Raw genomic sequence first — 23863 nt, forward strand, 5'->3', positions numbered from 1 at the left:
AACAAAACACCCAATAAGTATAAAAAAAATTCTCGGGAAAAATGTCGAAAATTTTTTATGATACTTCAGATAAAGAAAAATGTGAAACATGTTTCTGTATGAGTAAGTAACTAGCCTTATTATTTAGAAGTCGGTCAGAATCAACCTTTTGTTAATGGGCTGCTTTGTTCCAACACACACAATCTTCTCATACAGAAAACCTTTATTGTGACTTTATTGGCATACCACCAGAAATTACATTCACATAATTCTTAAAATACAGAGACTGAAAAACACAAACTAAAAACAGTGAGTTACTTTAGAGTTTTAAAGCAATTACAACATGATTGCATTACTGTATTATATCAGTGCTAAAATCTCGTATTTGTACATTATTTCTATATTAAACAAATTCAATGTTTTTGTGATATTTATACATTTAAAACATTTAAAGATTATCTCTACAACAGTTGCAAGACCATCCAACAGTACCAAGCAAGTTAATATAAACTGCAGATAGCAAAAAAGGGGGGGAGCTACAGTATAAAATTTGTCCTTGTATCTTCAAGAGAATATTTTCAAAATTCACATAAAGAGTAATACACTTTTCTACAGTATTTGTGAGCCTCATAACAATGTTAAACTTTCTAGTACTTTAATCTTTTGTTTGTTGTAAATTGAAAGTTACATGTAACTTTCAGTTGAAACTATACTGAATTATAGTTTATATCAGATAGAGTATGAACGTTACTTCAAATGGACGCATGTCATACAAAGGTATAGAAATTATTTGATGTTTTATAGCTTTGAAGAAATAAAAATATAGCTCAAAAAGTAGATTACTTACAAAATACACTGATTTTTTCTTTACACAAGGTTTTAATTAGATAATGTAATACTATATATTAAACAAATGCAAAATAAATACTTAATTGATACATATAAATACATCTATAGTTACTAAAAATATAAAAAATAAATACCACACCCACATATATTCTAATTCCTTTTAAAGCTATTCAGCAACAACTACTACAATAGGATTGCATCGAATACTACAAGACAAACCAAAATAATACAAATTGTAAAAGGTTAAAGAACTAAAAAGATTCAAATTTACTGTCTTTACATGAAAACTGAAAACTTAAGTCTAATTAAAAAAGTGTTAACATAAACACTTATTAGATCCATATTGTTAGATGATAAAGAAACTATAGATTAACGATCTAAAATAGTCCTAGTTTTACCAAAACTGTTTTGAGAAATTTACTTATTCTTGGACAGAAAATGCTCTTAATTGGACTGGTTTGTGACTAGGTTTTGTGTAATTTCCCATAATATTTCCTTTTCTGGAAGAATTCAAAGTGTTTTTAACAGTCTATGCTGAATAACAAGCAATTATTCTTCTACCAGATATAAATGCAAGACATTTTCTTCCAACAATAAACCTGTCTATATGTAGTGTCAAACTACAGCATAATATCTAATATCATCAGTTTCTTAGCTGTTTATGTCAGCTGGGAGTATTTCCACTGTTCTTAAAACTTATCACACTACAACACAATGAATTTAATTAATGTCCAATCTCTTTACGGTGGTCTCAGTACCCAAATCAATTGCACTAGGTCAGAAAAGCCATTGCTCACATTGCTTAATTCAAGTACTCTCAATAAGAATGTTACCATACTACTTTGTCTGATTGTTCTAAATTACAATGAATTTTGCCATATAAAATTATCAGCTCACATCAAACATTACTACTGGCATTTCAATGACTACTCCCTCTTAAGACTTCAGCCAAATTAATAACAACAGGTGCTACATGATGAAAGTTTTTTTGTTTTTTGTTGCTAGTACAGTTCATAAAACAAGACCAATGCTTTCCTAAAGAACTAGATATCATTTATCATTACTCTGGTTTTATTGCATCCCGAGTCATTAGGTATTTTTACGTAGTGCTACCTCATAATTCCTTTGACAAAAATGAATTGTATGCAAATTATTTTTTTTACAATTTAAACTTTCCAGCAAAAACAACTTGTGCAAGATAAGTTTGACTGCTATCCTGTGGCATGGACAAGCTTTTACATTTGGTCAGTCACAACCAAGTCATGCTCACATTGTACACAGCACTTTAGTCTGGTCCCTTTATATGAATGTATGCAAACTATTTTCACCATATCACAGTTACTCATACATAAATATTTCTATAAAAGCCATTTAATAATCATCAAATGCAGTTTAATAATGAACAACTTGTTTTGGGGCACCTATCAATTTACCTTACAAACAAGAGATACAAGAATGTAACTGAAAAGTTCCAATTATCTCAACCAAACTGCAATATTTTAACAGAAACACTAAGAAATTTAAAAGTGGATGCGAGAATAATATATAAAACTAAGAAGAAAACCACATATTATCTTTTTAAAATTTCTTTATTTTTCTGCTTGCCAGATAAAATTTGGTATTACCAAGATATGAAGTTATTCCTGCTGATAAGTTTAATTATGACAAATATACCAAAGTCTGTATAATCATGTGCATGCCAGATCACTCTAGAAATGTCACAATTCATTTTCTCAATTAAGGTGTTCATACTATCAAAGTGTATTCTGCATCCTAATACATTATAACTGGCACAAAACTAAAACGATAATGTAAAAACCATGAGAGATAGTAGTAAATAACCGTAACATAACAGCAACATTCTATTAGGCTTAACATTAGTGAAAAGAAAATACTACAATACTATTACTACACAAAATACACAGTGACAAGAAAAAATCATATCTAAAAAGATTAAATCATAAATTACTCCTCATAAAGGAACTAATTTCCACAGAAACAAAAAGAGAATCATATATTTTATACAATAAACTTTGGACATAGTACAGACATTTCACAAACTATTAAGGTGTTCAAGTATGCCTTCCATTATTCTCAATCAGCATGCCAAGCCTTTCCTTAAATGAAGCTACTGCAATTATCATCTGTTCTAAATTGTTCATCTATCCTTACAAAATCTTACAGATTGACATGCATTTCACTTAAAGTATCATTCTGGTAATGTTAAAAGAGAAATAGAAACAATGCTAGTTTATAGCACATTATGGTTTTGAAAAACCTGTACCATGAACAAACAATCCTGAATAAATGTTTGATTTTCAATGCGTCTTTGGTTAAATTTCATTCCTCTCCAAACCACATGGTATTTGATATAATATTGTTAAATATGGGGTTTTCTTCATAATTACCTTGCAATTATTAAGTATTTTACTTGTCAAATCAAAAAAGTTAGACTAATAAAAACCTAAACATACAGCAGTAATTTATTCACTTGTAAAAGCATTGGTAATTTCTGATACAATGTAATCCATTCATAATTTTAAAAAAGACTATCTCTCTTTCTCTCAATACTGGTATAATTTAAAAATATCTAACATATTTTTTCAAAAGCTTGCTCTCTATTAGGAAGAAGAAATGGAAGGAAATTTTCTGAAAATCTTTAAAATCTTAAGAAGGTATGTAATATGGTCTCCGGTATTTGTGAAACTGCCTCTCCTTTTTAGTAACACAAACATTATGTACCAATGTCACAAAAAAGCACCCTTCCAATGATAGTGAAGTTATAAAGCTAAACAATTCAACATATTTTCAATTTTGAAGACAAGAGCCTTCACTTATGGTGGGAAGGTTTACAAAGTTATACGTCTTAGTTTACCAACTTTACTTGAGATTGTTCCACAATTATAGGATAACTTACAAAACCAAACAACGTTATTTTTAGTATAACACCAAAGAACATGTTCTATCCAGACTTTGGAATAGACAGCCCTTACTGTAGTGCATTGAACACCTGTGGAATTTGTAATAAACCTTCTAAACAATGATGATAATGTGAACTTGTAATACATAGCAAAAGTAAACTTTGAATAAAATCAAATATTTTAAGCAACAAATACAAAAGAAAATTTAGTGAATTGCAACTCACAAATGACTTTCATAAGAATAGCCTACACAACTTTAACAGGAATGCCTACAAAAAAACTACACAGTAGCTATACTTTTAATATGTTTATAACACTTAATAATTTATTTCAATATTATATTTTATTTTACAATTACTGTGCCAATATTGGTGTAGAAATGCTCAAGAAATTCAAAGTATGTTTTAATCTAAAAACAAAAGTAGAGATTCATTTGTCACAATTAAATGCAAAAACATGGTGGCCTGAAGATAAAGGCGTGTGTTAGAAAAGGAAAAATTGGAACTCTGGATAAACAAAGCTCAAGACCTTAGAAGATTTGAACACAACAAATGTGGAACTAAAGAAATAATTAGCTTGCCTGATTACAAACATAAAGTTAGAAGTATCATAATAAAGTCTATTGAACCTTCATAATTTGTGTATGGTAAAAACAACTAGTCTATCTTACTATTTTTATTAACATTTCAAATTAAAACATGTTACACTATATACAAGTGACTTTTAAGCTATGAAAAACAGCTTTTTATTGTTAAATGCTATATATTTATCACCTCTGAAGCATTTACAGTTGCCTTGCTGATATGACCAACACCTACATAGTATAACCACAAAATTGTGCTTAAAAACTGTAGCTGAAACTACTCTTGGGGTGCACGAAAATTATATTATTTAGAAAATAGAGAAGTATGAAAAAAAATTTCCTTGGCATCAATATTCATTAATGTTATGAATAAAAAATTCTTTCAGGTATGATTTAAATACATATCAGTAACGTTGATACGGTTGTTCGATATAGACCAGCTGTGCAAGTTCTTGGCCTAGGCCTACCTGTTCCACATCTGGTGTTACAGAAACACTGTTTTCACTGGTTCCATATGTTCGACCATTGTTTGTACTGTATACATCAGCTCTGGAGGACTGCATCTTTAACACAGTGGGTACATAAGTCTGTAAGTATAGCAATGGTACCAGTAAAATAAATTAGTTGCTGCATGTATTATGAAAATATTCATTAAAAAAAAACTATAAATTATAGCATTTTGCTTGTATTAAAATTTTACACTTTATTTTTTAACCTTTTCACTGCAGCTGGGACGTATATTTCCCAGTGCTCCCATCCCCTCACACTGCGACTGAGACAAATGTTTCCTATTGACTTTCAAAATTGTCACTCGGGAGTAAAATGAGTTGGAAAGTATTTATTAGCATACCACCTAATGTTAATATTTGGTTTACCTCAATGTTTTCCACTCAGGCCTTCAGTAACCAACAATATGATTAAGCAGAATGTATGACAACTGCATGCTGACTTTGCCCACATCGCTAGAGTGGCAAGTAGTAACTCTAATTACTATGTAAATATGCTTGATGCCCTTGACTCAGATAGCTTAGAAGATAGTGAAAATGAGTCAGGTGGTGTTCAAATGCATGATGATGAAGAGGCAATGAGACAAGAGGATGCTAGCTCTCCATCTAGTGATGATAGTCAAAATGATGAACCTGGACCCAGCAGGGGAAGGTGTAAACAGTATCAACAATGGGAAACATTTGTCCCAGTCACAATTTTATGGGGTGGGAGCACTGGGAATTATATGTTCAAGCTGCAGTGAATGCATTAATTGATTAATTATTATTAGTTAGAGATACACATATTATGAACCAGTGACAGATTCAAGATTGTAAGTTTGATAAAAAAAATAAAGCTTTGGAACAAGATATATTATATGCCCCCCCCCCCTCCGAAAAAAAAATCCCTGACAATTCTAATGTACAAGGTGTCTGAAAAGTCTGGAGCCATGGGTGAGTGCAGCTTTTGTTAAATTTCTGATATTTGACTGATTATGACAGTGTTAAAGCATGAGAAATTCGAGTTCATCCTGCTTTTAATCCAAACTTGTTTCAGACTACAGTAACTAATGTTTTCTCTCACTTCACTGAATGTTCTTCTACCTACACACAAGTGAGATGAAATGTTTTTACTATGCCAAAAATTTCAGCTTCATTTACACAGTTCAAAACTTTCTGTACTATGTTTTCTTTAACAAATCATGTGTGGTAACTTCCACACTTACAAAACAAATCTTAAAAACTTTGCTAAAGACTGAACATATGCAAATGTATATCTACATATAATATTATGTGGCAGGCATTAATAAAATCTTTAATAGTTTGCTACCAAAACTCAGTCAACATACCAGATATGTATATAATAATAATAATAAATTGTAATCTTTCAAACTGATTTTATTACTAAAGTTACAATTATTGTGTAGATACAAGTAGAAAAACAATGAAAGTAATATAAATTTATCAGTAGTGTTAAGAGCAGTCTGGTTTGTGTGTTAAATTACATCTGTTTTAAAGCTTAATCATGGCATGTTTTAAATAAAAATATTATTACCCTTATCTTAAGAGTAAAACATGTTTTCATTATTTAATTTATAGAAGATCATTGAGGGAATATTGCATATTTTAAAAACAAGCAATGGCAATTGTGTGGTGATATTTAGTTGACATTAGCAGTACACCCTCAAAGTAGAAAATATCCATAAAGCTCGAGAGAAAATGTATTTTTTTGCAAAGTTGCAAATGGTGCCCTTCATAAGATATCTATCATATTAAACTAAGCGTAATTTGAAAACTACTTAAAAAACTAAAATAACAAAAAAGAAAAAGAGAAAATGAATACAACATTAGAATAATGCAGTGGCTTAAAAAGTTAAGATGGCAAGCACATTCCAGTTTTTTTTTTTATTGTTGTTGCTTTTTACTTTTATGGTGTACTAATTGATTAATTGAGTGTAATCGATTATAAGCCCATCAATTAATCAATTAGCAAATACCACTTACCACCCAGCTCTAGTTCTCTCATCTTATTTACATTTTCACTTGAATTACTTTATTTTTTCAGTAGCTATATTTGTACATTCCTAAATGAGTATAATAATTTTTTTTGATACATTTAATATCAAAATTTTTCTCTCACAAGTTTTAAGTGTTTTTCAAGCAACTAACCTAACCACACCATAAACACCATTTCCTTATCTTTATTCATTTCAATAAAAACATAATCTTCAGGTATTATCTAAAATCAATTTATAACCACATTGTTAGTTCTTGTCAAACGAAATTTATACAGATGCATCTTCTATCATTAGTGACATAGTCTAACCAAGGTAAATTACCTATCTGTGTTAATTTAAAAAAATACTGGTGTATAATACGCATGTTAAACAAGTACAGCCAGTTTAAAATACAACTATATCTACTTATGATTTACAATAAACTGGGAAAACTAAACACAAAAACACTGAAGACAGAACTATGCACCAGTCACAACACAAATGCAACTGATGTAATTTTTTTTGGCTTGGAGCACATTTTTGTTATAATTTACACTTTTTTTCAATCACGCATAATTCATTCAAAGTAAGCTTTATAACAATGTATCAAGGTTTCAGATGATGGTGTCTTTAAGGACTGTCAGTGTCAAATTCAACATGTATATATCTTGTGCCAAACAGTTTCACACATATCTTCTTAAAGCTGAAATATTTTGTATGAAGTTTACACATTTTTTTATGTTGTAATACAATTCTTTCTCAATCAGAACATTTTCTTTTTATATAGGATTATAAAATAATGTAATTTTTGAATGTAATAAAATTACTACATTTTCAAATGTGTAAAATGATTAAGTTGTAATTCTTCAGTGATAATGCTGGTGTTCCACTAATGGACAGGACAACATCAGTAATGAACTAGTTTTTGGATAATACACCCTATGTATCAATGTATTTTCATTCCACAGAAAAGCAGTGATTTTTTCATGTACTTTGAAATACTTTTAGAAGAGATGAAACTGGTGTCCTTACTCATCGAATAGCTATCAAGCTGAAATGCCACAAACCTGAGAATGGAAACTATAGCATTCAAGTATGTACGATTCAGTGAAAATTTTAACACAAATAAGAAGTACTTCTCCGAAGAGAAGAACCAGAGGAAGGAGTGATAAATCCTACAAACATGCCAAGTTTACATCATTTCTCAGTTTCATGAGTAAACAACAAAAGGCAATTAAATCAAAGTAGGAATCTTTTTCAAGTTATTTTCACAACTAGTGTTTTGAAAAAGCACTAAAGGATCGTGTAATGTTTATTTTTTTGCTGAACTTTGCACAAAGTTACTCAAGGGTTATCTGCAGTAGCCATCCCTAATTTTGAAGTAATAGATCAGAAGAAAGACAGCTAGCAACACCCCAACCATCAATTCTTGGGCTACTTTTTACCAACAAATAGTGGGATTGGCTTTCACATTATAATAAACCCATGACTGAAAGAATGTGCATATTTAATGACAGAATTCAAACCCACAAGCTGCAGGTTCAAAATCAAGTGCCCTAATTATCAGGATATACCACGTTTCACTAAAAGTGCAGCAGCCAAGTATGTCACACTGACATACCTGATAGTGAAAGGTTAATTAACTATTAACTTCATAAAATACTGACATAAGAGTCAATTAACTATATGAAATTTTATATACACAGAATAAACTCTATACCTTTAAGAACCTAGAACAATAAATACTGCAAAATAAAAACCTCTAGACACAGTACTTGAATCACCATAGATAATATTTTCAACAATTTCACATCATAATAAATATTAAGCAAATATAACTGAGAAACAAAAGACAATGTTACATAAGTTTTAAAATTGAATCTCAGTTACTTTAAACCACTATCTGAAACAAAGAAATTTTACTAAAAATTCCATAATTTATGAGAGACTGTTTTTGTGAATTAAGCACAAAGCTACACAATGGGCTATCTGTGCTTTGCCCACCACGGGTATCGAAACCCAGATTCTAGCGTTGTAACTCCACAGACATACCGCTGTACCACTGGGGGGCCATCTATAATTTATGAAGCAATCACAATAAATAAATTGCAATTAACACAGATTTTAAAATAAATGATACACTACGAATATATCTAGTACTAAATATTTTTCTCTTTAAAGAATGTGATTCACTTACTTGAGGTTCTTCTGTTGGGGAATGGTTAGTGATCATAGTGTGAGAAATTGGTCTTCTTATCAGCTTCTGTATAATAAAAGCAAAATATAAATTACTTGTGTTTTGCTTAAAATATAGCAGCACTGACATCCACTTACCTGACAAAAATAATACAGACTCTTCATCACCCATCTATGATGTCCTAAGTTTAATGTAAATTACTCATTATAGTATAGATACTATTAAGGAACAATCTAATTTCTGTAGCCTTCAATCTTCTTTGTTTATGGAGATATAAACCAAAAAGTCAAACCCATCTGCTACACCCTCCTATTACATCCTTTCTTTTAAAATTGCCAGTAATTCTTTTAGACATTTGCTATTACATCATTTATAACCAATAAAAATACAAAGTTTTAATTTACCAAATGATGTAAGATGCTTTCTTGTTCTCAGAAAAGATTTTTTTTAGCTATTTCAACTACAGTTTGAAAGTTGTTATCGCCAAGTTCAGATCAAACATCTAAAGAAATTATTTTAAGGCACTTATGCCTTAGTTAGAATGGCAGTTAAATTATAATAATTATAGAACATTTGCTCTTTGCATGTTATTATTTTGTGTTTTTAAGTGCATATCTGAAGTCAATAAAACTAGTTTGATGTATTAGTACTATCATTACAAAAAAGTAGACTTAAGTTTCATTGGCTGGCCCCATGATGGAAAACTATGGAGTGTGCCCCTGAAGCATATAAATGATATCTGAAAGTACAAGTTCAAAAATAAAGAAGTTTCAAAAACTACCTTACAAATATTAATACTATCAAGTAATAAATATAGTGTAGCAACAATTACCACAGGAAAAATGACATGAATAATATGTACACAAAAGGTTAGAGTGGGAAGCTGCATCAGTGTGCAGGCTACAAAAGGAACAAGTAGAGGTTCATTCTACATTTAAAAGTAAATAGAAAGAGAGGATACACAGTTGAAATGTTGTGTATTTCGCTCTCTTTCTTCTTACTTTTCAGCATGGAATTAACCTCTTACGTACACAAATAGTTTTGAATTCAAACAATTTTAAACAAATCGGCAAAAGTCTTCTCATTCTAGACATGGGAAATCTAATATTTTTTTTTCTGGGTAATGGCTGTTGGCTGTCTCAAAACACCACACCTCACTGTTTACTGGCAGGGATGTCGAGAGCCAGTCCAGGCCCCAGGGTCAGTAACATCATTGGGCTCCCCCTTTCATTCTATTTATTAACTTTTGTTGATTTTTCATAAAATAAATTTAGGTGACAAATTTCTTCATGAATCAATGAAAAAAAGCAGTAGCCATTTCAGTTCATTAAGTAGTATGCATTTCTACTGAGCTTTGGGATATCCTACTGCCAGGTCCCCCCAACAGACCCCGACCCCGGAGAAGCTGCCGCCCTTGCCACCCCCTATCATCAGCCCTATTTACTGGCAATAATTTGAAGCCTGTATATTGTGAAACAAGGTACTTGTCCCTCAAACCACTGATTGTTTTGCATTATTTGATAATGGAAGAAAGTTGATCAGTCATCCCTGAACCTGTTTAATATTTCATTCCCCCCTACTAACTTCATTAAACCTACATTGTATTTATTGTTTTATCTCTCTGTGTACATTATTTTTGCCACTAGCTAAAGAAGAGATTTGATTAATTTAGCAAAAAATAGCCACTTACACTGTTTAACCCTATCACCCCAGGTATCCTTTACTGTGCATGACACAAGGTTTTAGTGTTTTACATTCAAACTTTTATTAAACTACTTTTTATTTATGTTATACCAATTAGAATAGCATAAAATCTTAGCTAATCTTGACCGAGCCCATATTGAGAGAGTTAAACACCACTAGTGCAATGTTTAAATATTTATTTTATTAAATTCTTCAAGGGACAAGTAAAACAACTGAAAGGGCAAAACAGCTTGCTTGAAAAGCAGATCACTGTTCTATCAAAAGACTTGAAAGCTTCTTTAGCCACAATATAGGAGAGACATAAGTTCTTCCTGCTGCCCCAAAATGTGTAAGATCATGCTTGGAGAGAGGTATGGTGAGGCCTTCAAGTTCATCCTATTTTCACATGGCACTGGCAGGAGGTGTATAGATACATTCTCTGCTGACATAAAAATGGAAATGATAACACACATCCAGAACAGTCCAACATTTGCCATACAGCTTCTGGGATTGGAACAATACTGTATTGAAGAGTAAAAGTGTGAAGAGTTTCTGTTTTACTAAGCACTGGAAGGGAGAGCTACACTAAAAGCCATCTTCTCTCTTGTTAACAAATTTTTCACCACAAACAGTCTTTTGTAGACTAATTGTGTTTGGGTATGCACTGATGGGACAACTGTATTTATGAGAAACAGGAAATGGTTCAAAATCAAAGTAAGTGTTCTTGCTCTAGGTGTAACATTTACACATTTCATCATACACAGGGAAGCACTAGCTTCAAAGCAATTTCAGCCCAAAGCAAACAAAGTACTACAAGGTGCTGTGAGTGTTGTGAACATTGTAAAATCAAGAGCTTTCAACAGAATGGTGCTTCACATTCTATGTGGAGAAATGGGATCCACATAAGGAGGAAGAACAAACAGAATGAGAAAGAATGGCGGCTACACGTTTAAAGAATCTGGAACGTCTTGCAAGGGATGAGTGACGTTGAAGGAGAAAGGATCATGCCAGATGTAGAGGAGGAAAGGAGAGAACCAGAGAAGGTTCAATAGAAAAAACCACAGCTGAGCTGGCCAGCATGGAATTATCAGTAGGACTCATCACAGAGTATCCTTAATGAAGGAGATCCCACAAAGAAGAAAAAAGGTTGGACCAGTTCTGACTGAATTGCATTCTGAATGCAAGAATTGAGGAATGAAGAACAGGGGGCCAAAAAATAAGAAGTATGGTGTTTAGATAAGTGACAAAAGCATCTAAAAGAGGAATGCCCAGATGAAAGCACAGCCATTGGAACACCAGAGGATCAAAGGACCACTCCAAAGGTATTACCTTGTCTGGCCTCAAGAGATAATCTGTGATGTATTTGTAACGAATGGGCCCAGAAAAGAAGGTTGAGAGTGTGGAAACAAAGAGAATGAGACTGAGTGTTCTTTGGCAGTACGTATGGGAGACTACTGTAGATTTGACTGTTTGGATCGCTAGATGTTCACGAACCATCACAAGAAAATGATCCAAAGATCAATGTACTGCCAAAAGCACTTAGAGATGGATATGAAGGGATGATTTGTCATGGGACCATCAACCCAAATTCACCTGAGAGTCAAGACATGCCCTCCCCCATCTTATCATGGAGGCATCTGGAAACAGATGGAGACACAGATGAGAACACCCTCTATGGTTTTGATTGTATCAAATCACCAGGTAAAGCTTTTAAATAAGGAAGGAGGAAAGATAATGATGAAGGACAAAGGATCCCAAGCAAGGATCCAATGATCATGCAGAGTCCATTGTAGATGTCACAAATGAGCATGATCCAAGAATATGGGATTCCATGGAAGCCCAAGTTTCCAAAAGAGAGAGAACCTCCGAAACAATGAGAGAAAGAGAGGAAATGGCATGGAAAACTAACAGCTCATGTCCCTCAAAATAAAAGGAGAAGGCTAGGCCTTGTGGAGATGCAAACTGAAAAATATGGGAATAAAATTCTAGAGAAGGATAAGAAACCTGTATGATGCCCTCTTTAGCCATTAGGTCCATCACTGGACTGACATTGACAAGAAACAAGATCAGTGCCCAACAATCAGCTGCAAATGGAAAGCAAAGGTGCATAAACTGAACTAAATAAGCCCAACTGACCCTGAGCTTATAGGATAGTCACCAGCAAGACTGAAATCACTGAAGTCTACAAGCAGAGGGAGAACAGAGGAATGGGAAGTGGGAACAGGAAGAGTATAGGACACAGGAGGACAGGAGACAGAAAGAGGCAAAGAAGGTGCACAGGAAACCAGTGGGGACAGGAAAGAGCATTGGCATGCATCCCAAACATGCAACTCCAGAGAAACAAGCACTCAACTAAAATCACAATGGCAGATGAAAGGAGCCAGATGAAAGCATATGAGATAAAAAGGAGGCAAAAGCACTTGAGTAACAAAGGCACCATGCCCCAATAAACCCTAGCAACAGATTAATCAAATACGAAGTGATAAGGCTGAGGAAGATAAACATGTCATCACAGAGAAGATTAATGAATGACCATGGAAAGAAGGTGAGAAAAATTAAGCCAAAGAAAGACGAACAAAAGACAAAGGATCTGACTGAAGACTCCAGAGTTATGGAGTCAAAGAAAGGTAATACAGCATGAAATTATACCTAGTCATATGAGGTAACAAAGGAAGGAGAACAAGTCATGCATGCAACAAAGTTGTGGTAAAAGTAATCAACTATAGACTTGTATATCTGGAGAGGAAGTAAAAAACATAAAATAAGAATCATACCTAATAAACCCAGCTACAAAATTACAAAAAAAAAGGCTGAGGTAGATTCAAGACAGCATTGGTATAAGATTAGAGAAAAGTAGGTGGTGGGACAAAAAAAATGGCAAAATCCCTTCCATCACAAAGGAGAAACATAGGTGGAGGTATGTCATATACAAAATAAGGTCCAGGCCACATGAAAGACTCCACCATCTGCCACACAAAAGCCATCACTTCCTCAACAGTCAATGCCAATTTAAGTGTTAGGCTAGCATGAACAATGTCTTGTTATCTCACACCAAACAAAGCGGATGTTACTGAGACTCATGAAATAATAATGAAGAAATAAAAGGCTATAAAATCTATAAATGAAGAAAATGTTGGAAAATGAAAATTCAACAATAAATAGTTCCAAAACAGGCCTTAGTAGATAATTCTACAAAAAAAAAACACCTGTATTTGAAAAGTTTGGGAGCAGAAAAAAAAGACATCATTATGCATAAATGCCAAATCAAGAAATGATTATTGAACAATCAGTATTGAGAGAGTCAGCTGCACTAGGAGGGTGTGTTGCACTCCTATTTGTAGAGAGTTGTTGCATGCTACAGTGCAGCAATAGCACATGGGAGCCTCAAGGCTAGTGGCAAGCAAAACAACTGCACATAAAGAAGGCAGCACAAAATTGGAAAAAGCTTAATATATGAGTAGAAGTAAGGTATCATCACAGAACTTATGATTTATTTTGTATTTTTTTATGTTGGTTAAATGGTCAGTCAAATCATACAGCATTATGCTAGAGAAAATAAATAAAATATGAAATTTGACTGGAAAAAAACTTGAAATATTCATTTTGAAGGTTTTAGAGGTTATACAAATTAAATTTGAAATTTGCAAGATAAAAAAGTATTTTTAATCTTAAAATGAAAATCACCTTGCATTTAGACTAGCCAGAGTCTGAGTTGTGTTCTGATTCTATACATTCACAGACAAATCTTTAATAAAAAATACTTAATTTAAAAAGTCTGAATTTTTTAATACAAAAAATGTTTACCAAAAACTTGTCAAATCTGTGAAGATACACTTACTACACGAAAAGTTATAGTACGTATACTTTCATAGTGATCTGGTGGTTACAGAATCAGTCATGGGTACATATATGTCTCCCTCTAGAACCTTGATAAGTGAATTTGTACCCACACAAGAAAGGGTATTCCCCTTCATAAAAAGACATTTCAATTCTACCTGAGGTTTCTTTATGATCAGTTAGAATGGGATATGTTTATAACCACACCCACTATGCACAAACAGTTATCTATATACTACTAAAACTCTGAGATTGTTTGTTGTGTGTGTGCTTGTCTGTAATTAAATACAGCAAAAACGGTGCACAATAGCACCATATTTGTAATAAAATGAGAATAGAAATAGAATAAAACAAGTTTCGTTAAAATCAGGCCAAGGGTTACCGAGTTAGCGCCATTTTTCGGGTCATTTTTCGTAAATTCCATTATTATAAAACTTCGTTTTCCACCTGATGAATCACTTTAAAATATCTTCCATACAACAATATATGCACAACAGAAACTAAATGATGATATGAAAATGTGTTATAACGGCACTTAGAAAGAACAACAATAAAATGGATATACAACATTATTGACTATTTGCAGATAGTAACTATGGAGACAAGGTAATAGAATAAAAATGAAGTCGGGAACAACAACAAAATTTTATAAACGAAAACCTCTAGCCAAGCATTATTATTTCCCTGTCAATGTTTCCATCTTCATTAAAAGACGTAAGATAACAAAAACAAGATCTTGAAGAATCTATCTATATACTACTAAAACTCAGAGATTGTTTGTTTGCTTATTTTCTCAGTCAAAAAATAATTCACACTACCGTTCGTGGTAATTACAAAACTTCTTACTTCACTTTTTTGAAAAATGAAATGATCTTTCAATCAAATATCTTTTCTTGAATTATAAATAACATGAATGGATTGAATATATTTAATTAAATGATCTCAAAATAAGCCTTCATTTCGGTGCAATATTGAAATTAGCTTGAATTCTTCATAACCTCTGAATAGTGGTTGACCCAACAGGTCACGGTGGTCTAGTCTAAACTAGAAATAGGAATTCTCTCTACATACGTAGAAAAGTGCTCTTTCTCAAAAACAAAAAATTACAATGCAAGGAAAGAAATACAGAGTTATTATTCAATATCTGAGTTTAATAATTTTTGTGGTTTGGATATATATTTAGTTAGCTATTGTTAACTTCCGATCATAGCAAGTTACTTACGCTGATCAGAATTAAAAATTAATCCAGTAACAAATATATATATGGTAATTCAATTAATATTCAATGTAAACAAACAAAAAACCAGCAGTCTGGCATTAAATAATTTTTCTCTATTCATGCAGGTTACTTGCACAACACATCTATAACTTAAATGTATACAAGCACAAATTCAATCAACTTAGCGATGAGCGAGTTTTCTTTATATATATACACACACACACACACAGAAACACACACTCAAACTTTTATATTGTAATATGCTCTCCATTCAACTTTTGACATGAATAAACATCATTAATCCGGAGATTGAAACTTCCTTCGTAATTTTTCTCAATTAGTAGTAACAGTTAAATAAAATATGGATTCTTTTAGTTATTAAACCCATAAGAAAATGGTTATACTATCATGATTTGGTAAAACATTTTAGAAACTTTATTATTAATTTTACCTTGTAGGTTATGGGGCTCAGTTCTTTAAACCAGTGGAAGAAAACTTGCCCAAAGAACACCATTAGAGTCAAGACAAACACAGACAGGGACACTATTGTAATATTACTCCACCCTGAAAGGTAAGAAAAACATCAATTCCATGTCAGTTTAAATTCATTTTACAAACGACAATTTGATACAGAGAAAAGAAACATCTAAATAATAAACCTGTCTTGATTTATGTTAATTCATTCTTCCATCCTAACTTTTGGGTTTTATAAAACAATTACACTTTTGAATGTTCTGAATAATTTATATACTATAAACTCACTATTTTCCTGCTGGGTAACTTGAAAGGTATATATATACATATTAAAGATTATTGTATTCAACATTATTTAACACAATACCAGCTATTGGATTAAACTACACAAGAAAGGTAAATACAATACAGCTACTGTGTTTTTGATGAATAAAGTTAATTTAAGTAAAAAATAAATTATAAATAATTGTTGTGAGAATAGTGTTATTAATCCCTTCCTTAAATCTGATTTATATATATACACACACACACACACACACATAATTAATAAGAATTATATTTCAATAACTTAATCTAGTTCCCACCATAACAGTGTTGCTGCTCATGCAATGTGATACAGTAGTCCCTCTTAGATTCGACCAATCCTATCTGTCATGATAAAAAAGTCGCATCTGACAGAAAGTCATTATTCAAAGGATTAATAGCCAAATAAACAATGATCGAATTCAAGCTACGGCAGTTGATATTCCCAGCGATTGAGAAGAATAGTTTATATACTGTATAGGTAGTCAGATAATGTAGCAAATTGATACACTGTATAATAATACTTATGGTGGATAACAGTTCAATAAAGATAACTTAAAATTATTTTGTACTTTATGTAAAATAATTTATTCATCAATCCCATTTATTTCAAAAAGATCCACGTATCACGTTTTTATTACATATTACATATTTATAAAATATTACAAACTGACACAAGTTTCATAAAAAATTGTTCATCTTTGTTTGTTTTGCACATTTAACGGAGTCACTTTGAATGTTCATGAGTCTGGTAGTTATAACAAGAAGTGTTTCATTGTTAGTTTTCAGCACACAATTTTAGAATCAATTTATAAAATAATAAATGTCCAGAATTCTACATCAGAGAAACCGAAAGGAAATTGAAAACCAGATTTTCTGAACATAATAAAAACATATCTCACTTGTATTCACCACCATTGTAATTAAAGAAATCCACAGTATATCTATACAAAAAGCTGTAATTTTAAACAAAGAACCAAACATCGAAAGCTACATATTTTAATTGAACAAAACAGCCCCACCTCAAACCAAAATTTCATCTTGAAACTTGGATCCTTTGATCCCAGCTCTGAAAAGGGACCATTCCACAAATTTAAAAGATCCAGTAAAAAAAAATAAGAATAAATATCTGAACTAAATTATTGCTAGACTCTCGCCAATATCTAATAAGGTAATCCTCTCTGAATACAAATACTACATAAAATGTAATATGTTGCATTAAAACAATTTCAAGTTGACTAAAAATTGTCTAATTTCTATGTTTCATTTTTTTAATTGCTTTCGTCACAACTTTGGTCTATATCAATGTCCACGTAACATTTCTATAGCAACACTTTGAGCCTTCTTCTTCATAGCGACTTCCTGTTCTCAGCTTGAGACATTCGCAACTTTCCCGGATACCTTGAGGCATTTCAATAGCCATGCTTACTGCACAGATTAGTCAAGCCTGTCACTCACCAACCCATGATTTAATAATCTTCACACCTTTTTAGTAAATACTAATCAAGTTACTTAACGTCTAGGCCACTAGCTCAAAATCTACTACTATCACTAAAAGAATAAATCTCAATTCCACAAGCGGGGCAAAGATAAACAACAGCTTCTGACTGCCTGTGGTTACCTTCCAGGACCTGAAAGTTTTTAAAATAAAATATCTACGTGTATGTACCAAGGAGTTTGACTTGAACACGCCAGGGTACCAAGATACATATACTAAACTGTGAAGCAATCTCCGGTCATGTGACCTCTTTATTCCATACTGTATACATCGTTTTCATGTGTCTCTGCAAATTACATCATTGATATGAAGAAAAGTAATTACAGACAGGTTGTTATTCAAAAATCATGGTTCTATGTCGCATCTGTGAGGAAGTCGTTCGTGGGAAGTCTGACCGATGTAAAATCATTCCGTGCACAGAAAAAAAGTCGTATTTAAAAGGAAGTCATTATTGGGTGGAGTCGTATCCACCAGGGACTACTGTAATATAAACAGCATCTCAACCACTACAATTTCTGTCATCTCTCAAATGGCTTGATGAGCCCTATTATCGGGCACAAGACTTCAACTGTACTATATACAGCAGATATAGTGTAGATTATAAATTGTTATACTTCTTCACTTTTACTCATAAGTTGTTAGAATTAGTAAAGTTAGATAGTAGAACTTGAAGTTCAAGAAATTATCATTAAGTGGACTGGACTTTGCCTTTTTCTTTATACTTACCAAAAAAAAAGGCAGAACAATAGTATAAGCTGCCATACATTTAGCTTAAACAAGTATAATATGTATTGTTGAAACAGAGAACTAAACTTCTACCCAAAAATTCCTCACCTGTTCTGAGAAATGAAAAGAAGAAAAGAGAAACTTGTTGCAAAATTAAACAGAAAACAACATAATTGATTGCTGATGCATGAATACTTTGGTTTATTTTAGAAGAACCATATGCAAAGTAAATATTGTAGCGATCCACACAGTGTTTGAAACACATGTACACGAGTCCTATAAAAAGAAAAAAAAAAAATTATAAATTACAGTTATAAAAAGGTTTTAACTTCTTTACCAAATCAAAAAATTAATATTTGCTAAAATCCTAGTATTATAAAAGTTTTGTCTTAGTCTCCTTGATGGTAGTTTGAAGGACTTTTAAAGTAATTAAATAAAGTAAAACAATTACATCATTTTATTTTCTGCAATTGTGTTTACATTTTTTTTATAGGTAAAGACAACTCTGTAAGTCAATACAAGAGCTACTACTGAAAGATTAAATTTTAACAATATTAATACACCTTAAACAATATCCATAATACATGTCTCACAAAAGCAAATGTATCATATTCCTATAACTCTCTCTCTTGTAGTAAGTCAATTACCAGTTTTGAACGAGGTGTGAAGGAAGATCCCTACAGGTCTGTCTTTTGTTATGTTTTCTGCCACAACTATCCACTACCAAGGACACACACTGGGCTTAAAAACTTTTCTTGCTTTGCCAACTTGTGAGTTTTACATCTGAATACTTATATTTAATGATTAATGCTTTTTGAAAACAGGTCAATAACAACAAAAGTCACAAACTAAAGATTATTATGTTTTTTTTCTCTGAATATTAGCTATATATCTTACCAAATGGCACAATTAGAGGGCATGGTAGACTGTATATAATGACTGTTGCAAAAATAAGCAAAATCCATGCATACTGTACTCCAAACTCAAACTCCCACAGTATTGCCTGCAAGAAAGCAACATTCACAATGTCTAGTCAAATGGTTAAAAACATAAATTTAACACTAAGGTATTATTACCATGACAAAGTAAAAGAATTATAGTATATATTTGTAAGTGTAACTCAATATAAATGTGGTACATGTATAAATATATTAATACATTCGTCTTACATGTAGTTGTTACATTTACATTTAATTTATTATGCACATATTTACATCATTGCCACTGTTGTACTATGTACTTTAAATTTAGTTATTTTTCAAATAAATATCTGCAATTAATGGATAATGAGATTTTTTACAAATGAAATGCTATAGCTACCAATGTAATTTTATGAAATTTTTATTAAGCACATTGTTTTTACATGTATATATTTGTGTGTGTAAAAGATTAGTTTGGTGAAATAGTTCTATTTATTTGTTAAATGCACTTTCCGATAACCAAGTTAGACTCAGTTTACTTATTGCATATTGACATATCTTATATTCACAAAGATTAACAAAAGGTTCAATTAACAATCCAAAATGTCTATCTGTTAGCCTTCATTTTCATGACATAGGATGATACGTCTACATATGCTACGTGACATCCTCCTAAGCATATTAGGGGTGACCTTAGCAAAAACTTTCAACAATTTTTTGTTTAAAGCATCAGTTATTTCATATTGTTCCTTTTCCATAACCTTTTTTGTTAAAACCCCACTAAAACACGAAAAAATAAGTTGTTAACATGAGCTTTAAATAAGGGTGTGCCCAGACTTTTTGCCCACACTGTAAGTTGTAATTTTCAAAACCAATAGCTATGATTGATTGAATGTTCTTATTTGGACTATAGAAGTGGCTTTATACATTGCTAGTTACATCTATTTTCTTAGTTGTACTTCACTTTAGTTTGGTGGTTGCTGAAATAGGGTATGCCCAATGCTCTATGTGCTATTACTACAGTTATCTATCTTTAGGTTTTGTTGTCTTTTTTATAATTAATTTTATTCCTGTAACTTTATTAATACACTGAACACATGACCTGAATTTTTATTTTAAGAAATTTTATACACAGAAGTATGAAAATTTTTACGAACCTTTCTAATGCCAACTTGTTCAGCAACAGATCGAGAAAAGCACAAGTGAATGGCATACATAAATAGTTCTGGAAAGCGAATGATTTCTAGTGCTGTTCCAACAAATCCAGATGTTATCACATAATTAACAAAAAATGCTCCATTGTCTGGCAAAAAGATACACCTGTGAAAAAACAAGTAATTTTACTTGCATAATGAGCAAAATTAATTTATTCTTAAAGTAAACATACATGTCATGTGAACACGCAAATATTGTATGGTATATGTACAATATGTGCCAACTTTTCCAAACTACTGTAAAAACTATATTAATCTAGTAGCTAATATTTTAAAGAACTTTCTGAAATATTTATGAAGTCATTGTTGCTCATTACTCAACTGTTTAGTAGTATAAAACATGCATAATTTCAAATCAAGATTCTACATTAGTAAGACTAACTCTGGATCAAATGTTTGTCATACTTTTGCTTGCTTTCTTCGTAACTTGATAAAAGCAAACCCAAGCTTACAGAAAGGTAAATTCTGACCCAATCCCACTGGCAGACTCTTTTAAAAGTGAATAATAAAGAAACTACAAACTAATGAAACCGTAAAAGATCACTGTGTTAATAATAACGAGAAAAAAAAACACAAGTTTAATACAACTATGAGTCTAGAATATTCAGTATTTATTACGCATTATTTAGTTACACTAAGAATGACAGTAGACACAAGCATAATATAGCAAAATAAAAAGTTTAAAACATTTAATGATATTTCTAAAAAACATTAAACTCAGACTTTAATGTAAAATTACTGCAAGGTGCTCAGAAAGAAAAAATAATCAAGTTAAAATAGATTTCAAGATGGATTATTAAACAAATTTATTTTCAAAATATCTTTCTCTTAATACCACTACTTGAGTTTTATAGATAATGAAATATTTGTAGAATATATACTTACTCCCATCGGTAAGTTTCATTCTGTGGCCTAACTGCCCATTCCAAGAAAGCTTTTGCACTACAACAACAAAAAACACCTCCTTGCATAATATTTTTAAAAGTGCAATAAATGGAATAAAATAGAGAATAACGATGTAAATTTTAACTTCATGTATAGATTTAGAACTTACATATGTATTACCTAAACACAAAAATGACAACCATAAATTGCTTTGAGAACTGGAAGTGTGTGTACCAGTTCTTCAGAGTCATGTTTTCTGGAAAAAATAAAAAAATCCAAATACAAGACTGACCTTTCCCATATTAATTTGATGTGTTAAGTATATCTGGGGAAGTGATCATTTCTAGTAATATATAGGAAAACCTAGAGTGACCTCTTTGTATTAATTTAAAGTCTTTGTAGATTTAATACTTCTAACTTTCAATATAGTGTGAATATCTTCCCAAACTTTGGCAGTCGTTCAGTTAACATTATAAGTCTGTCACATACAAAAAATCTTATTTTTTAGTGTAATATTTTTAATAAAATAAAGATTTGTACATGAATACATTGAGTATTTGTTTTGAATTGTCCGTGTACAAAGTAATTTTCATGTTAAGATTAAAAATAACTTTCCTCATTTCAAAAATCTCAAATTTCCTTTGTGTAATCCTTAAAATCTCCTAAATACATTTCAAACATTTTCTTTCAATAAAACTTTATATTTTAACTGTTAGTTTCTCTACCCTACCTCAAAATGGGATTGGTCAATTTGACCCAACCTCGTAACCACCACTTTTTTTCTTTCTAGAATGATTTCAAATTGTAACATGAAATTACATTCGTTTCTTCTAAGTAGCTCTAAGTTTGTAACAGTATACATCTGTTTATAATTAAATTTTATTATTTTATTGCCCTTTGAACTGTGTTTAATTACTATACATGCCACTATAAGTTGTAAATCACTCAGGGAATGTGTAGCTCACGTTACGCTAACAAATTACATTACCCATGAGCGGCTCACATGTGTGCCTCATGAAATATTTTTATCATAACATTATTATTATTTATTTTACCTAATCTAATCTTAACAAACCTAAAAGGATCCCTATTTTTACATTTTAGTTACTTTTATAATTATACGTAAAAAACAAACATGAAAAAGAAGAAATAAAATACTTAACCAATTTTCTTTTTTCTTGTTGTTGGGTTTTGAAGAGAGTTAACCCTAATTTTTTATATTATAGAAAGTAATGCACTTAATCATTCTTATTTAATTAAATAATGCACCAAAGAATATAGACTAATAACGTGCAAAGAGTAGACAAATTCTCTTACCTCTCAAAATTTTCCTGGCTTTCTAACTGTGCGACAAGAGCCGTTAGAAATTTATCCAAGCTAGTCATTAAATTTCTCAGGGGAACGAAGTTTACACTCTGAGCGAAATTGACGACTATCTGTTCAGAACATAACGTTATACAATATGACATTTGATAGATGAAAATCTTGTCTTTCTATTCGTTATAGGTAATATATAATGAAATGTAAGAGAGAATTATCAACGTATTCTGAAAGAGAGGATGCGACAGGTGGGTGTAGTAGGAGGGGTCTGATTTTCTATTCAATAGCTCTGTAACCAACCAAAATTGAAGCCTATAAAAATTATGGTTATCTGAGCAATGACGATTCTATAGTGAGTAATTTACTTTAATTTTGTACTTTTTCCAAGGGTTAGTGGAAAAATGGAAAAGACAAGATGCTTAGAGAAAATGTGTCACGAGTATCACACTAACGGATTTTTTTTTAAATATTGCCTTGTAGAATTAGAAAATGGATTACTAGCTTTATTAATTGGTATAACGTAAACAAATAGTACTTCAATAAAATTTTGAATGTATAATACCAAAACTTTCTATCATGCGTAGTAAAGGATACCCAGGGCAAAATAATATCTAATCAAAAACACCTTAGGTGTGGAAAAAGGTGTGGCCAAAAAAAAGGATTGAGTGTGCAACTTAAAAAAATGAAATCAAATTAGTGGCCAAACTAGTAGCTACACTTATAGCATTGATAAGAATTATACTAACTAATAACTATATACTACGACGTACGAC

The 23863-nt window shown here is 31.5% G+C and overlaps 1 protein-coding gene across 1 annotated transcript in view; it reads right to left on the reverse strand.

Moving 5' to 3' along the window:
- Positions 1 to 775: 775 nt before the first annotated feature.
- The window catches only part of LOC106478380 (calcium permeable stress-gated cation channel 1-like), an 82410-nt gene continuing 59322 nt past the window's right edge, over positions 776 to 23863 (reverse strand). The window contains exons 15-21 of the mRNA XM_022382026.1: positions 21771 to 21827; positions 20829 to 20991; positions 19649 to 19754; positions 18860 to 19027; positions 16202 to 16314; positions 9012 to 9077; positions 776 to 4919 (exon numbers count right to left, since the gene is read on the reverse strand). Coding sequence (XP_022237734.1) covers positions 4737 to 4919; positions 9012 to 9077; positions 16202 to 16314; positions 18860 to 19027; positions 19649 to 19754; positions 20829 to 20991; positions 21771 to 21827 — 856 coding nt within the window. The 3' untranslated portion in view covers positions 776 to 4736. The remainder of the gene's footprint in view (positions 4920 to 9011; positions 9078 to 16201; positions 16315 to 18859; positions 19028 to 19648; positions 19755 to 20828; positions 20992 to 21770; positions 21828 to 23863) is intronic.

The sequence above is a fragment of the Limulus polyphemus genome, unplaced genomic scaffold (genome assembly GCF_000517525.1).
Source record: "Limulus polyphemus unplaced genomic scaffold, Limulus_polyphemus-2.1.2 Scaffold10, whole genome shotgun sequence".
NCBI classification, from domain to species: Eukaryota; Metazoa; Arthropoda; class Merostomata; order Xiphosura; family Limulidae; genus Limulus; species Limulus polyphemus.